Source organism: Polypterus senegalus, chromosome 11 (genome assembly GCF_016835505.1).
Source record: "Polypterus senegalus isolate Bchr_013 chromosome 11, ASM1683550v1, whole genome shotgun sequence".
In the NCBI taxonomy this organism is placed as follows: Eukaryota; Metazoa; Chordata; class Cladistia; order Polypteriformes; family Polypteridae; genus Polypterus; species Polypterus senegalus.
Genome location: NC_053164.1, coordinates 142,129,903 through 142,156,584, shown reverse-complemented (window position 1 = coordinate 142,156,584; position 26,682 = coordinate 142,129,903). Strand labels below are relative to the sequence as shown.

The following is a 26,682-nucleotide window of genomic DNA, read 5'->3' as shown; positions in this document are numbered from 1 at the left end:
TTATGTATTTACTTAAAGATATTCTGTGAAAAGTCAAATTTCACCCTGGGGACAAATAAATCTATCTATCTATCCATTCATCCATCCATCCATCCATTGAACCTTCTTATTCAGAAAGAGACTTGAGTTACCAGGTGAGACTGTGTGCCAAACCACGATAAAAAGTAAAATGATGCACACAACATGGGAAACTGAATAAATTAGTGTCAATCTAGCTGTTACTTTCAACAAGATCTTTACGAGGGGTGTCTTTCCACCAATGAAAGCTGCCTAAAACACCTGAAGTTAGGCATACAACAATTTTGTGAATCAAGTATTTTCATTACAATGTCATGAGGAGCCAGAACCCATCCTAATAGGAGTAAGCTATAGATAGAACACCAGTCCATCACAGGGCACACTGATATGGGCATATACCTTGTACCGGGGCTACATAGTAATAGTATATTTTATGTATCTGCTGAGTGTGTGTTGTTTTCATCATCCCGCTTACTGTCCGTTATGTGTGCGTCAGTTAATGTTGTCCCCATAAGTGCAGAGGGGAAGGATGATGGAGAAAGACCTCAGCCCCAGAACAGAAATCACCTGTTTACACACCAGTTACATCCTGGACATTTTACATTTAAAAAAGAGGAGAGAGACAGGAAAAGAAGACAATTTATCCATCCATCTACAAACTCATTACTGCTATTCACTGCCTTATTCCACTGCCTGCTTTTTGATGTACCGATCATTCATCACGACAGCCAGAGCCGAGAAACCCCAGAGTTGAAGTCATTCCAACCATTGCCAGGATGTTTACAGTGAGGTTGTTTTGTTGTCGGGAGGAAGCACAATAACACCACAACCAATTTCTATACTGCCGGACTTTATTTTGGGACACATTTTTTTCAACACATTTTCAACTGCTTTGTTTTTCAGCTCTATGTTGGTATTTGTGTTGTGTGCTTTTGTTAATTGTTTGGGGGCAAGGGAGGGTTTATTGTAAATATTTGTGTTAAAATTATATATATATATAAATTAGTCACTGGTGTTTTGGGGATAAGTGGTAATTTGCACACTCTTTTACATATTTATTTATTATTTAATGTTTTTCTGTCTTTCATTTTACAATATATCTGTGTTTAATTTGACATATCCATTTACTGTCTCTGATAATTTCGGCGTGTTGGGAAAATAAGACATCTTATTAGGAGTGCGGCTTGTTATTAGAGCAAGAAACCTCAGGTATTCCAAGTTATAGTCTTGGTAGTGTAGTGGCTGGTCTGTGTAAGGGGTCAGCTGTTACAACCTGACCAGTTTACAGTTGCCAGTTAACCTAATTTGTAAGTTTTCAGGATGTTAGAATGCCCCTGAAAACACACAAAGGGGAGGGTGTGGACTCCATTGAAGTTATGACTTGACCATGAATCAATGACACGGTTAAGCGGTGTGCTATATTCTGCACTTGTATCACAGAAGAAACTATTTGTTAATCGGTTAAAGTAATGCTGGGTGGACCAAAATTCTATATCACAGTATTTTTCAAAATTCTACTGGTTTCACGGTATTCAATGGTATTTACTTCCCATGCATGAGTGGATGTTAACCACATTTTCCACTGCAATTACTGCAGACGACTGGCTAAGAATAACCTATTCCACTGTCATGAGCATTGTACAAAAAACATTTTAATGTGCACACAAGTATTAATACAGGTTTGCATGGCCCCATAAAGTTTTCAAGGGTGTGGCACTAATGAAGAGAAGGAATCACATTGCATGACAGTTGCAGTCAAAATATAGAACTTTTTTATTGAATACATTTTTCAAACGGCTTAAGCTAATATTTTGACAAAATATTTTCAACCATCCAGAGGCATTTATACTTAATTTCTAAATGTCCAGAGGTGCTTTCCAAAAGTTGTATTGCACTGAACATGTCTTAGAAAAAGAATAAATAGTGAATATTTTTTGTAAACCAACTACACTTTCTGTTAATGTTAACAATCTCTGTCCACTGACACGTTAAAGTGACTTTTTAAACAACTTGAACATCATTAAACTGCATAATATTTAAACTAATAAATAATAACAATAAAATAAATAATAGTGCAACTTCCAGTAATAATACTGTTACTTCAAGACTTCAATCACAGGGGCATTACACAGTATTCATTAAATAAAAATAAAATAAAACAAGTGCAACTTGGTGATGACATTTTTACCAACTGAACCATCATTAAGGCAAACTTCATTAATATGGACCTTGCTTCAAGCTAAGCTATATACATAAATAATAAAACTGCAGCTTGCATTTATAATACTATTTGTGGTACTGTATAGCCTTACGGAAGCATATTAGGGCCACAGTGAAGAAAAAAAAACTATATTGTATGTCAAGAATAAAGTCGACATGTTGACTTTATTCTCGACATTTCCACTTTAATCTTGATGCTTATGTCGAGATTAAAGTTGACGATTCCACTTTATTCTCATAGTTTGTATTTTTGAATGTAAACTAAACTTCATCCTAAAATCAATTTTTAATTTAATAGATTTTCTCAAACCCCATCATAAGTTAATGTAGCACATTAAATGCTTTGTGTTAAGTGTTTCCCGACCCAGTTGTTTATCACTACCTGCTTCTTAAACTGACTTCCTGCACACTAACAGACAGGGATCGCCGCACAGAATACATTCACTTCATGATATTCCTCCTCTCTGAAAATTTAGGATGCTAAGATAAATACTTGATATCATTTTCATGATGAAATGCATTAAAGCAGGTATTAAACATGCATGGTAGTGCTGCTCCCTTGCATTAAAGGGTCCCCAGGTGTCTGTTCAGTGTAGAGAACTTTATGACAGGTGTGACGAGGCTTCAAAAAACTGGATGTATGAATGGGTATTGCACAGGTTTAACTTAAATATTATGTAAATGTTGGGCTTGCGATCTGGTGGTCGGAGACACGAACACGGAATTCAGTGGATGTTCTTCTTCTTTATTGCATGCATGCTGTCTCTATGTGAGTACCAAACCCCCAGTTCCTATCCTTCCTTTTTCTTTCTCCACACAACCAATCATCACAAGATAAACATCTTTGTGAAATTAAAACTCGTTATAAACTTAGACCACGGAGTTTTCAGAACTTTAAAAAAAGAAAACTTTCGTTATACATGTTTAAATATGCCATCCATTCAGGATTGCGCCCATCCCAGCAAGCATTGTGTGCGAGGCAGGAGCAAATCCTGAACGAGGCGCCAGCACATCGCAGGGTGAATACGAGCGACACATACACTAGCAGGGTCAATATAGCATTACAAAACCCCACATCCTACATGACTTTGAAAGGAAACTGAAGTACGCTGAGTAAACCCACCAGAAAAACATGCAAATTCAAGGCAAGGAACACCAGGGACCCCCTTGCTGTGAGGCAGCAGTGCAATCTCCACGCAACTGTGCCCCCACATGATTAATACATGCTTTAATGCATTTCATCATGAAAATTATATCAAATATTTGTCTTAGCATTCTAAATGTTCAGGGACCAGGAATATCATGAAGTGAATGTATTGTGTGTGGTGAGCACTGCCTACGCCGCCTCTTAGTGCAAGAGGAAGTCAGTTTAAGAAGCACGTAGCGATTAACATGGCTCAGGGAACACTGAACAGAAAGCATTTAATGTGCTACATAACTTAAGACGGGGTTTGAGAAAATCTAGTAAATTAAATATTCATTTTAAGATGTTTAGTTTACGATGTTCTACTTTAATGACAAATTACAAGAATAAAGTCAGCATGTCGACTTTATTCTCATCATAAACGTCGAGATTAAAGTGAAAATGTTGAGAATAAAGTCAACATGTCGTCACACTATTACAAAGTACCCAGGTACATTACACAGTATTGAAAAAAAAAAAAAATAAACAAGTACAGCTTGGCTTGTAGTATTATATATCTAGTAGTATAGAAACAGTATTCACACATTTGAACATAATGGTCCACATCTGACCTTTTAAAACCATCCAGGCAACAGTCACGACTCCTTTTTTCAGGAAAAGTTCTTCTCTGTCATCATGTCCAACTTTATCGTCTGCTACAGCTTCTGTTTCGGAATGATCTCTGTCCATTTTCACTGCTCAATACCTTCACTAACGCATGTACTCTGTTGCATTTGTGTTTAGCTGTGCAGCAGTGAAAAAGGTCCCCCCTTAAACAGTTTCCCGTTGCTCCACGTTCTGAACGTTGTTTAGGCTATTTAAACCGGTGTTGCGGTATAAGAAAAATCCATATTATAATAAAAATAAAAAACGTTTTTTGTAGTATGAACCAGTATACCACCCAGCATTAGGTTAAAACAATAAAAAGTGATAACATTAGGAAACTTTAAATTTGTTCATTAGTGCTATTTTGGAAATTCTAGGCAAATTAAAATTATTAAACACTTAATGTGAACAGAATTATCTCATCTTAGGAAAAGACTTTTATATTCTTATTATTATGCTTCATATTGAAAAAACAATTTTGATTCAGTCAACCCTGAGGAGGAATTATAATCTCCCTTGTGTGGTAAATATTGATTGACTCGAATCATTGGAGGATTTGAAGGTCATTTTCTTATTTATTTAAAAAATTAAAGTAAAACTGACTTCAAAATCTTTGTAAGGTTACATCTTAAGTATTTGCCAGTCTTCAATATTCCATTGTTAAAAATCAAGCAAAAGTCACTTTTGCTACCCTGTTCTGTCTCTAACATGTCTACTTTACTTTCCAAGCCAAGCATGAGCATGTCATCCTCTCAGAGAGCGAGACAAAGCTTAGGTTCTGTGTCAGCAAAGCTGCCAGCTGAATTTAGCCAACATGATTTAAATGAATTAGTTGAGTGCCGCACTGCAGAAGTATTTTCATGTTGTGTGAGTGATGGGGTCTGTCCTCATTGGTGGCTTCCTGTTTTATGCTGTAGTGTTAAGTGGGGCTTAGGCAAAATATTTCTAGCAATGGGAATTGATGGAAGAAAGCATTCGTGTAGTTGGCTGCTATAGAGCGAAACTTTGGTTTGCTTTACAAAGACAGGTAAAAGGCAAACAGGAGTGCAAAAGAATCCATCCTTATATGAAGATACTGAATAAAGACTGATGCCAGTTTAATTTTGCTCATACCCAATAAGAACTATATGATCCTGAATGGCACATACTGTAAGACATATTGAATAGCTGGGGGAGCACTGCTTCTCTTGTATGAACCCTGGATTCTGGATTATGAGGTAGTATCAATTATTACTTCATCACCAAACTGTCCAATTTTAAACATGTTCACTCAAACGCAGGCCGATAACCTACATTTCTGCCATAATTTTAAATTGAGAATTCCAGGCATTGTTTAAATTAATTGTGAACAAAAGTCATTTGTTGCTAGAAAGAATATATTTTGATTTGATCTGAAACACATTTCAGATTTAAAAGACTACTCTGACTTGAGAGTCCAGCTGTAGTTTAATAATTGAAAATCATACTACAGTTTTGTTATTTATATAACTTGTGAATCATTTGTTGTTTACAGATTTGGACAGCTTATGTATTAAGTTTATTTTCTTTTATCACCATCAGGAAAATTGAGAATGTATTTGGAGTGATAAGCTAATATAAAAAGACAAGCTCAACACTGTAGCAAAATACATTTGACATGAGAAGAATTCTGTGACCTCTAGGTAGACCTACTTTTTGATGTAGCCTCCCTTGAGATTTTGACAGTTTTGTGTTATACTTATTTAAAACAAATGCACTGCATAAAAATATTGGTGGTGAATCTGGCGGTGGACCCTGAGCTACACATCTATATGTTCAGACAAAAACACTTACCATTTTGACAAATTTTCTGCATTTGTGTTATGTTTGACTTTGAACTAGTCACTTAAACTGGCTGTACTCTGACATGACTATATGAACTTGAGGAATGTACTAAGTAGTAATGTCCATTACTACTAAAAGCATAGCATAGTCATTATGAAATATGTTTTCAATTATCTTGTTTCATACATGTGATAAGGAGCAGAGCATAACTGACAAACCACATCTTTTTACTGTGGCCTACACACTGCCTGTTACTCAATAACAAGACCAATTCATAGAGTATGTTAAGGTGACTACAATAAACATTTTGTTCCTTTAAGGCATGACAGTAGAATCACATTAACTGGCTGTGCTTGTGACTGATTGAACAAAGTGTTTTATATCACGTTAAAAGAGGATTTTCAGAGGCTAGGTGACTTTAGACCATATTATGTGACTGAGGCCTTTCATTCAAGAATTAGCATTTTAAGTTGTATTAGACCTTTTTCTTATAGTGATTGGGGGAATTATGAGGTAATCAGTATGGTCTGGAACAAATATTTGAGTTTTGTCATAAAAAAGAAAAAGTCTGAAACCAATTGGACTTCTAGTTGAGCCATTGCCTTTTGTGTTATTCTCCGTAATCTCATTGTTAATGACTATGACATAACAGATTCTGAATATCCTTGTGTTATATAAACATTATAACTTCTCCTGTTTTGTAGTTTTTTGGTCATCAGTTCCACAGCTTGGACCCATACTGATAATAATATATCCTTATTGTTCCTGAATAGTAAAAATGAGCAACCATTACCTCATCTTGTTCTGTTAAGTCAGCTCTCATTATTCCTTTCTTTGTTTACTTTCAGATGAGGGACCATATACCAAACCATCCAACCCATCAAAGCCATCAGATGGAACTCTGGCCATTAGGAGGCAAAGCATCCCAGGTATAGTCTCCCCGTGTAGCTAGATTCTTGATGAATGAACAGTTAGCTAGTATGCAGTACAATATATTATAAATAGTGATTTCTGTATAGATGTCCCTTAAACCTAACTGAAATCACAAAGATGTGAAAGTTATATTAGAGCAGCAAATACAGTTTAAAAAAAGTTAATTATTCCAGCTATTGAACAGCCAGTAAGCTCTGTTAATCTACATTTTTCACATTTCTTAGTGTTATTGAATTGGATTATAGTGCTCCATTGGCATTTCATCACATTTTGGTACCAATCATTTTTCTGTTGGCCATATAATTCCCCAAATGGATACTTTCATGTATACCATCTGTTCAACTAATGTAATGTTCATTGAACACAAATAATTGTATTATCTATATTTAATGACTTTTGGTTTTGATAGAATCAGAGCAGAGAAGTAACTTAGGAGCCTTTTGTATGTTAGTGGTGCGTACATCTCTTGGATGAGGCATCTGGGTCATTTCCCTCTAGTTGGAAACCGGGAAAAACAGTGAGAGGAAGTCAGAGTTAGTGACATATGACAGAAGAAAAGTGACACTTTTTTATTTTAGAGGTGGAATAGAAATATATATATAATATATATATAAATAATATATAATATATAAAATTTTCACTGTAGAGATCTGTCAGTGTCTAACAAGGAACAGCTGATTTAGTGCATCTGTACTTTTCATGTGTTTGTTTTACAGTACTGTAATTGTCTAGATTACTATTAGATGTTTTGAATTTTGAGGGGGAGCTTATCTCTTTGTTTATTATGCATTATATTAAGATATTATTAAGATAAATGACAGGTATAACATCTTAATATCATGGTCTGGATTTGGGCATAGAAGATGTATGTTATTTATTTCCCTTTCAAAGGTATTGGGTTGAGAAATCTGCTATCAGCTACAGCCAAGTTCTTTTTAAATTATACCACTCCTCCTACTATCCTCAGCCTGAATGTCTGAGAGCAGAAAAACAAGCCAGACTTGACAAGTGATTGAAAATTTTCTCTTATTTACTTAAAGAGATTTAAGCAATTTACGATCCAATAACTAACTTATTTTTTGGCTGTCACTTTCAAATATATACATTATTAAATATAAAAAAAATATAGAGAATAAGTGCTGTCTATTTTATCATTAAAATGTGTAGTGTTTTAGTTTAATCTTCCTTATTTTTGTTTTTGTTATCCACTTTTTCTCAACTGCACACCCAAGACCCCCAAAATTAAGTCATAAAATTAAACTTTTTCAGAACCTGTCTTCTAACTGTTATGGCATCTGGGCTAAGCAGCTTTGTAAGAATCTTACTTAATAGTATTTCCTATTTCTGTCTCTTAACCTAAAAACAATTACACATACTGTACATATATCTTTTTAATATTAAATTAGTTTGTTTTTCTCTCTTTGCATTTTTATTTCATAGTTGTTTAAGTTAAAATAAGAACTTTTACTGAATTTAACTAACTACTTAATATAAAAAATACCATATTAAGCATGCTTATTTGTTTAAATATATGTGTAATTTTTAAAAAGAATTCTTCATTGCATAATTCACTCCAAGCAGGGAAAGGTATGGTAGGTATTTTTTGCAAAAATTAAATTGAAAATTGAAATTATAAAATGAAAATGGAATCTCTGCATTTTCATTTTCAAAGTTTGCAAGCAAAAATGCTGCAAAATGAAAATGAAATAACCCCATTAGCAATTTCATTTCCAGCCTGTACCACAATGAAGCTTCAAAAATGAAGTAAAATGTACTTCCACTTTACGTTTTCATTTTCAAGTTCTCAACATGCAGATAGTGAGGGTCAATAGGCAGGGCTTTGTATCTTGATTTCCCACAACTCTTTGTTCTTCATAGCTGTAGAGCCACTTCAATCAATAGAATACTTCTCTCTTCGACTGCATTTAATTCTTGTGATTTTGATCCTTTCAACCCCATTGCTACCTTCACAGCAAAACTGTTTCACAAAATCTGAAGACCACACATAATTGTAGTTCTGAAGTAATTAATGTGCAATTTAATTACAATATTTAACATGACAGAAATTAGACTTTATTATGCATATAATTTACATTTATTTACACTGAAGTAGAAAAGGGACGCTTTATATTTTTGTAGTATTATAGTGTACAACAACAACAACAACATTTATTTATATAGCACATTTTCATACAAACAGTAGCTCAAAGTGTAGTGTCAACACAGAGTACAGCAATGGCATTTACATATTTGAGGGGGCTTGCTGTCCTTAAAAGGACTGCTTGACTTCTGCTGAACTAGTTTGAAAAGCCCATGTGACACTGCGGTTGCCATTTTTATTGATGCTGTTGCTAGTGATGATACAATGCCAGCTCAATCTTTTAGTGACTCATCCCTAGTTGATTTAACTTGTCCTGTACCGTTGCATAGCTCCATTAATATTATAATTGTAGTTGTAGTTTTGAAATGATTATGAGAGGCATGCTGAATCAGAAAATTTGAATACCCCTTTAGGATAAAAGGTATCAAAGCCAAATTGGGGGGACGACGACTTTATAATAAAGTGGACAGTTACTGGTTTTAGAGTTTAATAGTTTCCAGCAAATTGCTAAGTAGCAGGGCTACTTGAGGGCCAGCCTGTCCAGAAACAGCTGCCTGGGGTTACTGTTAAGAATTAGTAACAAATACGAATGAAAACCATGAAAAAATTTAAGAAATATATTTCATTTTTGTACTACTTCTGTGCTCAGAGCACTTCACAATTGTTCAAAGGAGTACTGTATAGTGGCTAAAAGGAAGGAAAAAGATAAAATAACTAGCACTGGTTGAAAGCTAATTCAACATTGAACACAAAACATAATACATGAAACAAAGTTCTGAATTAGTATAAGAAACAATAAAGTGGAATAAAAATGCAAAATCCTAGAACACAGTGCAAGTTAAGGTTGTGTCATATTACGTGACTTTTCAATCTTAAACTTCATTTACATAATCTTGGTGAGTCAGAGGCAGACATAGTGCACTCCTGTGATTTTTGTCATGTATTGTGACATACAGTACCCAGTGACTAGGTTCAACTAGACTGCGCGTTCATTGAACAAAATCAGTTCTCATGGGATTGTCTCACCCAGAAGAACAATGCATTTAATTTAGCTATTATGAATAAGAAACAAAGGTGTTTTGGACATCACAAACAAAAGTGAGTCTCGCCCTACCTGCAAACTCTGCATGGACACTGGCTCTGTCAGTATTGTTAGGCTATTAGGAAAATGGGCAAGTTCATCATACTTTGTAAATGTGAAACTGGAAAGTGAAGTTTAACATCCCCTTCAATTACAAGTTTTGTAATATGGCTTCAGCTTTGAATAACATCCTGAATACATGTTTTTAGATGTATGTTAAATGTTGAAACAGCAGAAGGTTCTGTCTGAGCATTTTTGTAATGCAGTGAATACTTTGCTTTCACTCTTTAAACAATCCAAAAAATATCCAACTCCAGACAGGCATGCTCGGGCTGTGGACTCTGATAGAAGCAAGTGTCCTGTTTCATGTGCAGCCGAACTTTAACTAACAGTAACTTTTCAAAACTTCTAGTATATGACAGCCCTTGGCAAGCTATCTTTAGACTTTAGTATGAATGAGCAATACAGCTTGTGTCTTAGGAAGTGGGGAAAAGTGATGAGGAACAGATAATTACATCAGATTTCATGGAAGAGTTTAGAAGTGCCTGATGAGCTAATATACTGCAAGAACATATTTTAATATGCTACTTAACAATGAACTCGAGATATTTTTCATTACACTTATATCTCTTGTATGTCACCTAACTGGCAATACAACATACCCTTTACTTGTAATGGGCCTACATGGCATTTTGATAGAAATTTGCATTTATATCTTTTAATGTTTTTACATTAAATAACTCCTAATAATCTATGGCAGATGCCGGGAAATATGACAGCGGAATTTCTGCATTTAAAATGAAGAACATATTTGAAGTGTTTTGTAGTTATTGCCAGGAATCTTTAACAAGAAATGAAATGCACAATTAAATTATTAGAACACTATCAAGGAACACTTTAAAGCTAAACTCTGATAAGCAGTTTGTTATTAGAATTTGATCTAGGTTTAAAATAATAAATCTTCACTGGTTTGTTGACTTTAGCTAGTCTGGGAGAAGCCGAAGTTCGCACTCAAAGTATGAACTGCTCATACTTCGTGTTATCAGTTAAAGGATACAGCTGTCAAAGGTAACAGATGCCATATAAAAAGCAACATCATCCCAAACAGTTCTGGAGTCCTGGCACAGCTCAGCCTTTCTACTCCCGTCTTCTCTTTCTAAAAATATACAACTGTTAACTCTCACTTTTTTTAAATCGGGGCTTAATAATATCTCTAGTATCAAAGAAGCTTTTCTGTGCTACTTTAAATGTTTTCTGTTATTATTATTATCAGTGGTAGTAATAGTAGTAGTACTACTTTCTTCCTATATCTTATAAATATTGTATGCATACTCTTTAGAATAAACATACTATTATTCCACATAAAACTTGTTGATAGTTGAGCAACCACTGACCATTATGACATTTATTATATACATTTTTACATTTATGCAACAAGCAAAGAGTTCAGGTTGCACCATTTTTATATAATAGAGAGGCTGGAAGTGGTGTTACATGTTCTAGCCTCTATCAGCTGCTAGCAAGGAAAATTTGTTAAAAGCTACTGCATGTGTGATTTGTTTGACCAATTACAAGCTATGTGGCTATCTTCTGTGCAAATAATCTATCTGTGCACAACAGGTTTAACAAATAACATAGCACATGGTGTGTTTAACCAATTAATTTAATTAGGTCAGTTTGTTTACACAGAAAATACACTAAGATGGAAATCTGACTTCAGGCATTACCCTCCTTATGAGCAAGAGTCAAAGGAAAAGTGTTGAACACTGGCTGGATCCTTTAGGAGAAAGGGAAGGCAAAATCAAAGTGCTTTGGTGCAAAAAAATAAAACAATAAATTGGTAAATACAATGCTGCGCTTATTAAAAAAACGTCTACCTGTTTCAGTTATAACAAAAGCAGACATCTAAACAAAAATTTGAATATATAGAAGTCCAGTGTAATGCAGTGTTGATTATTGACATTAGAAGTTTTTATTTCAGTATTGAATATTGACTGTGTAATACATATACCAATATGCTGAGACTCCTAAACTGAAAAGTACAGTCTGAGGACTATTCAGCCTCAGTTTTGTGATGTTTTGTTATGTGACAAGACCAATTATCACATCTGGAGACATAGTAGTTCTTAAAGAGGATAAAGCCATTTGAATTGTTACTTTTTGACTGCTTGTGCCTTTAACTTGGAGGATTAAAATACAGCATGAAACACAACCTCCTAATTCCTTTTCAAAATTGACAAGTTATTCCTGTTTTACTACCTCCTTAATACCTGCTATGCTTGCATTTTTGGCCTTCTAAACAAATCTTATGAATTTACTTACTTCATTTATATCTGTTCCATTATTATGGATTAGAGAGTGAAGTTCAGTTATTACTCTAACACATGATATACTGTTCTCCTGTCCATTGATCAGATTGCAATTTAATTTCATAGTGAACCATATCAGTCCTTTCTAAACCTCTAAGTAAACTAGTAAACTGTAGTATTATGATAAAATAAATTTTGCAAAATGCACAAATACACTGAACTAATGAAGTATGTTTACTTTGTATACTCAAAAATTCTTATAATGTATGTGCATCAGTGGGTGGTAATGTGACTCAGTGTTAAATTTCCATTTTAGTAAATAAATGTACTGTTTGTTTAATTACACTTATGTATTTCTTGTATTTTTCTTTTGTCTCTGAAAAGAAATAATTTAATTAGATATTAATATTAGTTTTATTGTACATTTTGATTTCTTTGATCAGGGATTTCTCCAGGAGAATGAGCTATATGGTCATTTTGGAAATCTTGTTTCTTTTACCAACTATCATGTACAGATAAGCCGCTTTTCCACTGCATAGTACGGCACGACACGGTTCAGTACAGCTCACCTTGGTTCGGCTCAGTTCGGCTCGGTTTGCGTTCGACTGCAGTTTAGTACCGCTTTAGAGTGGGTGGGATTATTCATGTGTCATTAGAGTTGCGCCGCCTCTACTGCAGTGACACCGTGGAACTTTTACAACAACACGCAGACAACGACAACACTTTAGCTCGACGACGCGCAAGGTTAAGCATCTAAAAAAAGCACATCACTAGCTAACTTTTATCACTGTTGCAAAGCATAAAATGAACTTAACTGCCAGTGTAACATTAAAATGCTGATTCTGTATATTACAGATCTTCCACATTTTGCAAAAAGTCGCCGCAACAGACCATCTGTTTGGACATTTAACCGTGCTTCAAAGTGGTGGGATGTGATTGTTCCCGGTTTTACAAACACTCAGTGGCTGGAGAACTTTCGAAACTTCCGCTTGTCTGTACCTTTAAAGAAAAGAATAGCCAGTGACGCAGTAATGACGATTTTCTCCGGCCAATCAGTGACCAGCAGAGTTTACACGTCACATTTTGGTAACGGTTCGGCACGCTTGGAACCTCGGCTGAGGTGGTACTAAAAAATGGACCAGGTACCAGGTACTGTTCCCAGTGGAAAGCCCCGCAAAAGTGAGCTGTACTGAACCGTGTCGTGCCATACTATGCAGTGGAAAAGCGGCTTTAGTAGCGAACCTAAACAAGCCAAGTTGTACATTTTTTTTAAACCTGTCAGTGTTGTCCAAATCTGTAGTAAGACTGGGGTCAAAAGCAATTTAAAACAATTGACTCTAGCCACCTGACAATATTATTTATAACCTTTCTGTATTGTCAGTTGTGATGCAGGAATTTTATTTTCTTTGCAAGTAGAAAACAGATCAGAAAGAACAAATCAGAAAGAAAGAGAGAAGGAAAAGGAGGTTGTATCAGGAAGCAGTGAGGAGAACAAGTTGGTGCAGCAACTTTCATGGCTTGAAAGTTGGAAAAAAAAGTATTGACAAAGTCATAAAATAGAATCTCTAGACCAGAAATTGTGAAACTATGCCTTAAAATCTGTATAGCTTACAAATAAAATAATCACTTAGAGAGGTTGCATTGTTATTGTTTTTTTTTTTTTTTTTTTAAACACCAATTACCACAATATCAGAACTACTGACAATGGCTCTTTCAAGGGGTGGGATATATTAGCAAGTGAACAATCTTTTATTTAAGGTGATGTGTTGGAAGTGGGGAAAAATGGGCAAGCACAAGGATCTGAATAACGTATGAAATTATGATGGCTACTCAACTGGTTTAGAGCATCTCCAGAGTGGCAGGTCTTGTGGAGTGTTCCCATTTTGGATCAGTTTAGTTCTTACCAAAAGTGGTCCAAGGAAGGACAATCATTGAACCAGTGACAATGTCATATGGGTGCCCAAGGCTCATTGACACACTTGGGGAATGGCAGCTAGCATGTCTGGTCCTGTCCCACAGAAGAGCTCCTGTAGCACTGATTGCTGAAAAAGCTAATGCTGGCCATAACAGAAATGTCAGAATACACCGTGTATTACAACTTGCCACTTACTGTATGTGTCTGCGTAGCCACAGATCAGTTAGAGTGCCAATGATAACTGCTGTCCACTTTTGAAAGCACATACAGTGAGCATGCGAGTGTCAGAACTTGGACCATGGAGTAATTGAAGAAGTTGGCCTGATCAGATAAGTCCTGTTTTCTTTTAGATCAGGTGGGTGGGTTGGTGCTTGTGTGTCATTTACCTAGAGGAGATACGGTAGTAGGATGCACTCTTGTAAGAAGACAAATTGGTAGAGGTAGTTTTATGTTCTTGGAAATTTTATGATGGGAAACCTTGATTCCTAGTCTTCATGTGGATGTTACTTTGACATATACCACCTACATAAAGATTCTTACAGACCACGAAGACCATTCATTGCAGCGATATTCCCTTATTTCAGAGGATGGTTTAGCAAGACATTGTGCCTTGCCATACTTCACAAATTGCTCAGGAATGGTTTGAGGATCATAATAAAAAGTTCAATTTGTTTACTTGGCCTCCAAATTCCCCAGATCTCAGTTTGATTGAGCATCTAAGGGATGTGCTAGAAAAACAAGCTTGAACCATGAAGGGCCCTACCTTACAACTTACAGGACTTAAAGGACCTTTTGCTAATGTGTGGGTGCCAGATACCACAGAACACCTTCAGAACACAGTCTATGCCTCAAGTGGTCAGAGCTGTTTTGGTAGCATGAGGGGGACCTACACAATATTTAGCAAGTGGTTTTAATGGTGTTACTGATTAGTATGTATATAATGTAAAAATGACTCACTCACTCTTTCCATTTACCTAAAAAGCTGATATTTGGCAGGGTGGTACATCTAAGGCAGTAGATATATATTAAAGGACATTTTGAAATATCAATATTTATAGGTAACCCCTACCTTCTACCCCATACAACCTCCACAGTGGAAACGCTTAATACTTCAATATCTCAAAAATGCCTTGATAGATTTCACTGAAATATGGTGATATTGTAGAAAAGAGAAAATTAGCTAACATATGTCAAAATTGTTATTTGTCATTAATAATACCCTAGTGAGTGGGACTGTGTCCCTATTTTGCCACACATGCTTACAGTGATCACACAGAGTAATGGGGTGTGCCGTATTATGCAGATTAAGGCCATCTGCAGATGTTACCTGAAAGGAGCAGAGTTCAACAGAGATCAAAAAAGACGTTTTTAGCAAGACTGCTATAAACCTCAAGTGCTTGCCAGGCACTGTGGCTGTGAGCATAGTCTATTTTGAACAACTGATCCAGTAAGAAGGGCATTTAATACATATTAACTCCCCTTCATCTTATCTGCATCCTTGTGGAAAATGCCAATGTTGGGAACTACAATTAGTGTCAGCCAGTGCACTGCTCCAGTTGACTTCATCAGTACTCGCAACAATTAAGCAAGAGCCTCGTTAAACATGACATATCATCAAAGGTAGCAACTGCTGCATTTTTTTCCTCAACTACTTTGGGATAACAGTTTCACTGTCTCACTGGATTACATAATTTACTGTATCTTAGAGTAATGGTTCCAGTTTAATTCACTGTAATGAACATGTTGAGGGGTGAATTATATTAAATCTAATATTGCTTATTTTGTTTTAAAAATGCTGCAAAAAGCATCACATGTTTCACTTGAGGTTTTCAGTATGCTTTCTACTGATTATTCTGAGTTTAGAAGATGATCAGTGGTTGAAAATAATACTCTTGGATTTTGTGCATTATCTTTTTCTAATTTTAGGAAAATAGAACTGTCTCTCAGGATGGAGTGATGTCTTGCATTCAGTTAAATGGGCCTTCAGTATTTCATAATGAACTGTTAGTCTAGTTTTCCTCCATGTGTGCTTAGCTTTCCAGTTGTCTTTGTACTATGAAGAATTTTAGTAGAGTTCTTAACAATTTTTAGAGGCTACTCCATAAGCTGCAACTCTCACCTTAGCAGTAAAATATTTCACCTTATTGGTAACTTTGCAGGGCGCAAACCTAAAATCTTCTGTGGCATCAAAATAACATTTTTAACAATACATTACTCTTTATTCACCAGTATTTCTTTGTTAAATAAAATGCAGAAATTGTCAGATATACCAATATTCATGACCTTCCTCACATCAATTTTTATCCTTTTGAAATCAAAAAACCTTGCACATGTCCTTCCTTATCTGTAGGCTGGCTGATGTGTTGACTAAGGACAAAAGAATGCAGTGAGTTGATGACCAGCATGACGCCAAAGCAAGAGAATTTATCTAAATTGAATTTGCCTACCTTTAGGAACCAGTCATAATTAGTTATTATTCTACATAATAAGTCTGGGGATTCCTTGACAAAAGACACATTATGATTTGGAGGTCAATAAATGGTCAATAAGAGAGAATGGAATACTTCTTGAACAACTACAACAATATTCTTCAAAAAAGCAAAATTACTAAAAATGGTATCTTTATAGTTTAAAAGCTCATGAAAATACTTGGTAAGATACCATCTCTTTCACCTTGGCAAACAAAGTGGACCAAAATTATAGTTCCGTGGTGCAGCTTTAATTAACACTGCAGGTCTGTCATTGCTCATCCACATTTCACTTAATGTTAGAAAGACTATTTTTCTATCATTGATAAGAACATTAACATAAAGTGTTTTACTGGTTAACACTCTAAAATAAAGTAAGCAATATTGATGGATTCAGAAGAGCACGGCTGCATCAGGTTTTTGGGAGGCTTGGATGGAAATTAATTTATTCACTTTTATGTTGGTTTTTCTTGATCTTTTAACTACACTATAATTCTAATATAGTGCAAATCTGTTATTAAACCCACTCCCAAATTATCATGTCCTCTTGCAGGTTTATGGCTAACATTATACATAAAGCTAGGTAGTCATGAACGATGTACAGTGGTACCTCAGTATACGTCTTTAATCCTTTCCATATCCTTGGACTTATACCAAACAGGACGCATACCAAACATATTCTTTCCATAAGAAATAAAGGGAAAATGATTAATCCGTTCCCTTGAAAAAAATCCTATTGTTATTGGCATATTATACATTGATGGGGTTGTATAAAATAATTGAAACACTGCTTAATACTAAAATACATAAATACAAAAGCAATTAAATGATGTGGTATAGCGGGTCCACAGGGCTCTCAGCAAGGGCCAGTTTTTAAATAAATAATCACCGCACTCGCGGCGGTTTAACAAGGGGGCGTGGTGGCCGTAACAAGGCGCAGGGCAATCTGCGGTGTTGGCGTTTCTCTCCTAGTGCACAGGTGAGGGACTGTCCACATCCGTGATTGTTCCGTTGGCTAATGTGCTGCAGCTGCTATGTCTTCTCAATATAAAGAAGCGCGAGTCGTTTAGAAAAGAGATCAGAAAGAACAAATCGGAAAGAAAGAAAAAAGGAAAAGGAGGTTGTAACAGGAAGCAGTGAGGAGAACAAGTTAGTGCAGCAGGAAGCAGGCGAGCTAGTGCTCGTAGGCAGCTGAAGGCAGCCTGGGTGTTTGGCCAACACCTGGGAGAAGTAGTGGTTGTGGTCGCTTCCGCAGAGTTTGTTTTGCAGGGCGGGAGTGACCGGAAGGTGCAGTACTCTCCGTGGAACATAGCGGGAGTCGGGACTTGGGACATGGTGTCCTCAACGTGAGAGCCTTGGCCGTTAGGGGATTCCCAAGTCACTGTCAGGGGGAGCCGACCGGAGCCAAGGATCGGAAAGGCGACTGACAGTAGCAGGAGGAGTAGGCAGAAGGTCAACTGCATTGAGAGCGTCTCGCCTGTTGTAAAGCCCAACCAGGATAAGCAGATGAGACGCTAACGCTAACGGAGAAGCAGCACTGGGCTTGACATTGGTTTTTAAAAGACTGCTTCCTGATGTCTATGTATTGATTTTAACCTCCACGTTTTCTTTTACTGGATTATTTATTTAACTTTTGAAAGCACTGCACTGATTTTGAACACTTTGTTTTGTGGACTGTTTTAATAAAAGCACTTTTTTGAACCATCCTCTTGCTCAATTGTTTTTGTCTCACTGTCTAGTGCATCAGTGACATTACCGACGGTGTTGGTTTCAAGGGCTCCCGAACAGCGGATGGGAGCATGGAGCTGAACCCGCATCGTCACAGATGAAATAAATGAAAATTTAACCTCACTTTACTTTTTAATAACGTGTTTGTTTTTCACAATCGTAGATACCATCATTCTTGGCATACGGTATGCAGCAGCCATGTCCCGGATACACATGCCACCTTCATACTTTTCAACATTCAATTCAAATTTACGCGAAAAAGCACAAAATCGAGTGAAAATTTACATAGAGTTATAGTGTAGGTTGTTCACTGAATGCTAGTGACTGGCGTACTGATGCTCGTAGGCAATCGTGGCTTTGTCTTGAGAGTGGTAAACAAGTGTAGCGCGCGGGTTGTTCACTGAATGCTAGCATCTGGCGTACTCGCACTCGTGGGCAGTCATGGCATTGCCTTGAGAGAGGTAAACAAGGGTAGTGTAGTGTTCTCTAGATTGAAGTAGATACATACTCAGAATAATGTTTCGAATGCTGTTTATTTTGAACCATGTTTAACCAACTCTCCATAACGCTTGCCTTCTAAACCACACCCCTCCCTCCGGCTGTTATACGTCTCAAAAGATGCAGACCATAGCAATCAACACCCGAACATAAAGCAATGGACAAAAGCAACATTGAACAATCATATACAACAGGTAGCACGTGGGTTGTTCACTGAATGCATGCAACTGCCGTACTGACGCTTGTGGGCAGTCATGGCTTTGTCTCGAGAGAGGTAAACAAGGGTAGCGCATGAGTCGTATTCCAAACAAAGGTCGTATACCAAGCAAAATTTTTCATGTCCAAACAGGGCGTATACCAAGTTGGACTTATTCCAAAGCAGATGTATACCGAGGTACCACTGTATATATAATACTGTATATATACACACACGTATACAGTATATTCCCAATTTCCTTTTTTGGTTCCTTTCCCAGTTTTTTCCTCTTCAACATGTTTATATTAATCGCAATAAATATTACAGGTTTAGCCAACCTCTCTCATATACATATACAGTACCAAGGTATCACTGTATTTCCTTAAAAAAAAAAATTTCAAGAGAGGACACTGCTACCAAATTTGTTCAGATGCATTACATCTAAACAAGTGTGGTCTTTTCCAAAACATATCCCTCTTAACCACAAACCAATGTTTTGCCTTTCATAGAAGGCTCTCTTTCAGGTGTTCAAGGACTGGAGCCTGCTTTAGACTTCATTAGATTGTCTTGACATGGGCAGTGCTACTGGGGATCTCTCCGTCATGGCTTGAACAAGGGATACAAAGTCTGTCTGCAGAACATCTATCAGTGCTGAATGTTGTATACACTGGCATGTAGTACTATTGTCCCGGTAATTTTGTTCTTGTACTACTTGAAAACTGTCAGGGCTCTTGTTTTATCATTTTGAACTTGTGCAACAGGGAAACAAGACACAGATGTTGTGATTAGGTGGCACACAGTTGAATCTCCTTTAACAAGTACATCACCATGATCGGCAGGCAAAGTGTGGGAGAGGAGAAGAGGGTCTAAATAGTTATGAATGCAAATGACAGCTTGAACCTGAACCTGGGCTGGGCTTGCTCCCCCTCTACCATTGACAAAACTACCAAATTCCATTGTCCATCATCTTAAGTGGGAGTAAGTGATAAAGCTGATTTGGCCCCGGGTACAGCTGACACGGCATGGAGTTGATGTTGCAGATTCGATTTCAGTTACCAAAGCAAGTTTCATCTACCAGGTGAGTTTTCTTTACCTGGGAGGGATGAACCCAGAATAAACAGTCAAACCAATAATACATATTCCTGCCTGAGACCTTGGTCCCTCTCACACTCAGGTGGGTATTTCCACCTCTGGTGTTCTGTTTCTTAACTCAGTTTCTCTCGTACCAGGGAGCTAGGCATTGCTAGAAAATTGTAGGGCACATAAAGTCTAGCATCTTAGGGGGAAAGTGTTTTGTTTCCAAGGTCATCTCTCTGTTGTTTCAGTGCTCATTCCTGTTGATGCCCAATTGCAACCAAAATATAATGTATATACTGTATACTACCTTCTACTGGCCTCTGAACTCTGAGTAGCATAAACAGGACCTCTCCTACTGTATTTCTTTTGAAACCTTTTGCTGTCCAATGTGTCCCTGCTACTACCACTGACCTTGTACAGTAAAATAAGATCTTGGAGAAAAAAAAGGCAGTCAATTAATACGTTTTTGAGTGTTGGTTGAATTAATATTGATACCATATGCATTTGTATTGTAATTTCCAAAAGTATACATGACAGTGTCATGATCTGCTCTCGAATTATTATTATTTTTTTTTTTATTTAAACTTTTTAAATTTTTCTTTTTCCTGTTTATAGTGTTGCTATCTGCTATCCATGGAATTCAATTCGGTTATTAGTTTTCTGGAATTTTTTTTTTTTTTTCTTTTCCTAATGGTCAAAATATATTTTTACATCTTTCCACAATGCCATTTTATTTCTCATGGAAGCCACCATTTGGTGCCATATTGTTGTAGTGGTAGTTTTGGCATTGTTATGGATAACATGCAGGGTCATGCTGTACATGTGTTTAGGAGTCAAGGGTATAAAGGGCAGCTCTGTGCACTTCCTGGTATCCAAGATTGGATAACAACTTTTCACTGTTTTGGTTTGTTGTTTGACTTTTGTTTTTTACACTCAATTATGGTGAAAGATTGGGTAGGTTTTTGGTAAAAGAATTTAATCTTCACTCTCAATAACGTTTCATCGTCTGGGTGTAAAACTTTCTTGCCCGTTCCTGCACAGATGACAACAGCTTGGAGGACTGGACAGAGCCACGTTACTATTCAGTGCCAATTTGTAAGTACTAAATGTGCCCAAATGAAACAAAATTTACAGAAAAGTGTTTATGATTAGTGGAAATCTGAATGCATGGTCCTTAGTGTTGGCCTGTGCAACTTAAAGCTCATATTCAATGTTAAAAGAATAAAATTGCAGTTAAGGGAGGGAACTTGACAGCAGAGTGGCAGACTATTTGGTTAAGCTACTTTTATTTTGCTTCAAAATGTTCCATAAAAAGTGATCATCTTTCAAACTAATACCGTATTTCCCCAACGATAAGCCGCCCCATATTATAGCGCCCCCCCCATTCTATAGGCCACAGAAAATGCTCATTTATGTTTTAAATCTCTGCAGTAAGCCGGCCCATGTTATTAGCTGCGGCATTACTGAATTTACCAATCTGAACTAAAAGCATCTAATTTGGCACTTCCCTGTAGGCCTTTGCAACTCTATAGTAACATTATAGTTGAGCGTAAACAATTAAATTGACCAAATTTTGCACTTACCGATATCATGCCACAATGCAAGTCCTACGCTGCAGAATTTAAGCTCCAGGTTGTTGCTTTCACGAAAAAAAAACGGCAGACATGCAGCTGGATGCAACTTTGAAGTAGATGAAAAACAAGTGAGAAATTGGCAGAAAGATAAGGAATCTTTGCACGCGCTTCTGCCATGTAGGCATGCAAGGAGTACAAGGGAAGCAAAATGCTCAAACTTGGAGAAGCGACTTAAAGAATTGATTCTCACACAGCGTGAGAACAATTGGATAGTTTTAACAATAGCCATCAAAATTAAGGCACGTGGAATGGCAACTGAAATGTTTTTAGGTAGGCCGCCCCATTTAAGCAAGCCGCATCCAATACGCAGGTTTGTAAAAATTAATGTATAAGCTGCGGCCTATCATTGGGGAAATACGGTAATGACTTCTACTAAGTTATATTCATGTAACTGTTAACAGTTAAAATACAGGTAACCAATGTTTAAGTGTAACAGCACTAATATATTAATATTGTGTGTGTATGTGTTTATATATATTTTTTTCTGCATAGCCCCCATCCCCACCCCCCCAATTTCAGGGGCTTAAAAATATTTGGACATCTGACTGACAAGCTTTTCTATAGCCAGGTGGGAGCAGTTCCCTCTTCTCCATGTCACTGTCCAAATACTTTTGGACATAATGAGCCACTAGTATTGAAAGTGCTGGAGTTATTTCTTGCTGCTTTACTTCAATATAACAGTATAGTCTTAACGGTACTGAATTCAGCTTGATTTAAGACCTTCAAATAAGGAAGCCTCCCTAATTTTACGGTATTTTTAAGATTAGTAAAAACAGGTTCACAAGTTTAGATAAATGTAAACTAATATGTGCATCAGTATCAAAGAGAACACATATATTTTTGGTGATTCAGCCATAGTTTAATACTTGGAATTTAAAATCATTACAACTGGTAGAAGTGACAATCGCGTTCAGTGGTACTAGGTACTTGGTAATATGTGAGGAATAGTTTTGATCAACTAATTTTGCCAAAGCGTTATTTGCAGTGAATTTGCAGCATTTGCGTTCCCATAATGCTCAGCGAGGCCAGTCGATATCCTTTGGAGCTGTAACAGCCAACATTCATGGGACAGCACCCCGGGTATGTAATGTTGATTATTTACATTACAGACTATGTTATCTGTGCTTGTAGCTAAATGTGCAAGTTGATCTTGAGTTCCACTTCAACATAACAGGAGGGGTGTGTCCTATGCATAATAATTAGCCACATGGCGAGTGAGAAAACCTGAGCCTGATACCCAAAACAGAGGAGACTATATGAAATAATAACGAAAAGATGTATTACTATTTACAAAACATTCCTATCTTTTTGATAGAATAAAGAGTGAAAAGCAACAGCACAGCCATTTGAGAGAGCCTTCAGTGGTACTTCAAAAAACAGAACAAGCCAGCGGTTTCAATCATGATGTGCCACTTTGAATTTTCTGCTTTTAAGTGACCTACATATTTTTCTGACTTTTGTGTGTTTCTGCATTGTTTTGATAAAACGCTCTGGGCCACTTTATAGACTACTGCACCATTATAATCCAGTCAAATTTAGTTCAGTTAGTCCTTTCCCATTGACTTTAATGCAGTTCACCAAGTTCAGTGAATATTGCGAATATTTACATGATTTTGGGGAACTCACAGTGAAGTGAACTTGGTAGTGTTTTCTCATCACTAGTGAGGACCTTAGAGTGAAATTACTGGTTGGTTAGTTTGAGAAAGTTGTTAGCATGACCCTGGCCACCTAAGGCAATAGGTATAGGAGACCTGGCACAGCCCACTAGGAAAATTAAGGGCCTGGTTAGAAAGGTTCAGCATGTTGGTTCTCTCATTAGGAAAAGCGTAAATTATGATGATAATGATAAAGATTTGCTGTCTACTGACAGAATTATCAGTTTCTAAAATATCACATTTTTCATTATTTAAAAGCAAGCATGTTTTACTCTTCCATTGTTTAATTATTAATAAAGCACTTAATGACATAACTAAAATATCATGTAGTTTAATTTTGTATCCAGGTGGTTGTCATACCAGTGCGAGTAAAAGGTATGATTATGTATTCTCATTTTATATAATACTGTGAGGAAGCACTTTACAGTTTGTTGTGTTATTTATAAGAGATAACTTAGTAGGCTTGTTTTAGTTTTGTTTTAAAAGTGTATCTAATGCTTGTGGCAGCAGCATTATACAGTATGTGGCTATGGAATGTGGGAGCATGGAAGAAGGAATGTGCGGATGGTTCAGGTTTTGGGCCAGGAGATGTGGGTTGTAACACATGCCTGCTGTCTTCTTGATGGCATTGTTAAGGCAGAAGTCAAGAATATACAAGATCATACCATAGGTAGTTGAATGTTTAACGTTGCTAAAGGGTAGGTGTCCAGTTTTCTTGTGGTAGTATGAAACAAGTTACGAGAGTTGATTCTCCATGATGTGATGCACGCTTATTTCCCTACACTTAAAGTGAGGTACGTCCATGTTACAGTGGTTGGTGAAGCATAGACACCATTAAGTGGTGCCTATAAAGAATATACAATCAGCTGGATTCATTCAGACAGGTAATTAGTATTGGTTTGGTACCTGATAGTGATGGATAGTTCTTTGAATAAGGGTTAAGATTAGAGGATGCAGGGCTATCTCTCTCTGTAGATGAAATTGATGAAAGAGTTAGGGAAGAGTTGTTTTTCCCGGGAGTCTGCTAAATTTATTTTTAAACCCTGTTCCACTATTTAAAAGATGTAGGATAAATTGGGTGTTATTAGGTGTTACCACGTGAAACATTTTTTGCTTTAAGGGTTACAATTTCTACCTAATCTTTACTCAAATAAAAAGGGAATAGTACACTGTGGCGTATTGCTGAAGTGACTTATAATGCTTAATATTTTAAAAATATTAATATTGCAACAATATCCTGCAATAACCCATATAGTGGAATAGTGTATTGTTTAATACTTAACTTTTTTAACCATTGTGATTAGAACAGCATCCTTGGAGCTCTATAGCCTGCGCGCTATATATGTGGAGTTTGAATATCCTCTCTTTCTCATTGTGGATTGCCGTCATAATGCCCCATTCTCATATCACATCCCATAAGTTAATTTCACAGTTCCACATTGATTAGGTGTTGGTATGAGTGTGTGTGGGGGTGTGGTGTTATGGGTCCACAGCTCGTTGAGTAAAGGACATTTTTAAATAAATAATCAATGTGCTCGCGGCTTAGTGAGGGGACGTTGGGCCATAGTGGGCCGTGGGACGATCCGTAGGGTGTGGGCGTTTCTCACCTAGTGCACAGGTGAGGAACTGCCCACATTCATGATTGTCCCGCGGCTAATGCTGCAGCTGCTGTGGCCCTCGTCATTTTAAAAAGAAGCGCGAGTCGGTTTTAGAGGGAAGAAAAGAAACGTTCGGGAAGAGAGAAAAACGATCGGAGAGAAAAAGGAAAGGAAGGAGAGGACGGAGGTTACCGGGAGCAGGAGAGAAAGCAGGCGGAGCGTGTGGTGAGCGCGCGATCGAGCGCTCGTGGGCAGCTGCGAGGAAGCTGGGTGTTAGGCCGACACCCAGGTGTTTGTGTAGATGTCGCTCCCGCTGAGCGATCTGGTAGCGGAGTGACAAGGTGAAAGCGACGAGCCGCAGAAGGCCGCGGAAAGGCAGCGGAAGTCGGGAGGCTTGGTGGTGGAGTCCCCAATATGAGCGACCTGGCTATTGGGGTAATCAAGTCTCGGGGACTGGGATGAGTGCCAGACCGAAGCCAGGGATCGGGAGGTCTCCAGTCTCGAGCGTGTGAAGTAGGATGGCAGCTGCAGAGAGCGTCTTGCCTGCTGCGAAGCCCGTCACGGGATAAGCAGGTGAGACGCATACAGAAAATAGGCACCGGATTGTGTTAGTGTTTTAAGACTGCTTCCTAAAGAAGATTTTAACCTCTCGTTTTAAAGGATTGTTTTTTTCCAATGGTTTTAACCTCCACGTGTTCTTTTTATGGATTATTTATTTAATGAATATGAAGAACTGCACTATTTATTTGAACACTGTTTTTGTTTTGTTGACTGCTTTTAATAAAAGCACTATTGCACTTTTGTATACCACCCCTTGCTCAATTGTTTATTTGCCTCCATTGACTAGCTCACTCGGCAACATTATCGACGGTGTTGGGTTCAAGGGTTCCCAAACATCAAAGGGAGTGTGGAGCCAGAACCCACATCGTCACATTTTGGTGGCAGCGGTGGGATGAGCTAGCAGTGGAGGCCAGAAGAGGAGACAGAGCAGCAAGCGGGATTGGTAACTGACTTTGAAGAACCCACATCGTCACAGGGGGAAATTCCTATGATGGGCTAGCATCCTTACAAAGGCTGTTTACTGCCTTAGGTCCAGTACTGCTGAGATAGATTCTGTCCCATGGAGCTCCATTTGGTTATGTGAGTTTTATGTAATGTTACTCATTTAGCAGTTTTCCTTCATTTATTTATTTATTTTTTCAAAGAAACTGTATTTTAATAGAACTGGATGGTTTACTGTTGGTATAAGGTTTGTATATTCCTTTTACGTCATTTTCAACATGCTTCAGGTACTCGGTTTTCTTCTGGCAGTTTACAAACACATAGGTTGGATTAACAGGCACCTCTAAATCATTCCATTATGAGAGATCGGCGTCTAAGCGAGTGTGCCATGCAGCAGATCTCCTGGTAAATAGAAATAGATGATAACAGAAATATATTGGCATAAACTCGTTAATTTTCCACAGTGCCCTGCAGGTTTGAAACTCATGTCTGGACCATGCACTGCAAAATGCTATTCCTTAGCCATCAGGGATTATACTCATAAATTGGCAGATGTCAAATTGTTTAAACATTTACCATTTATATGTTTTGAGGTTTTCCTAAATTTCAGCCACAGTATTGCACGTTCTTTGATTTTTGCAGTGGTAAATGATGTAA

At 37.2% G+C, this 26,682-nt stretch overlaps 1 protein-coding gene across 10 annotated transcripts in view; it reads left to right on the top strand.

The window, feature by feature from the left end:
* grip1 (glutamate receptor interacting protein 1) overlaps positions 1 to 26,682 on the top strand; it is a 572,286-nt gene that overhangs the window by 406,400 nt on the left and 139,204 nt on the right. For 9 of the 10 annotated variants that reach the window (XM_039769724.1, XM_039769727.1, XM_039769720.1 and 6 more), the window contains exon 2: positions 6,679 to 6,759. The exons of the other annotated variant lie outside the window; for it this stretch is intronic. In XM_039769724.1, coding sequence (XP_039625658.1) covers positions 6,679 to 6,759 — 81 coding nt within the window. The remainder of the gene's footprint in view (positions 1 to 6,678; positions 6,760 to 26,682) is intronic. 10 annotated transcript variants of the gene reach the window in all.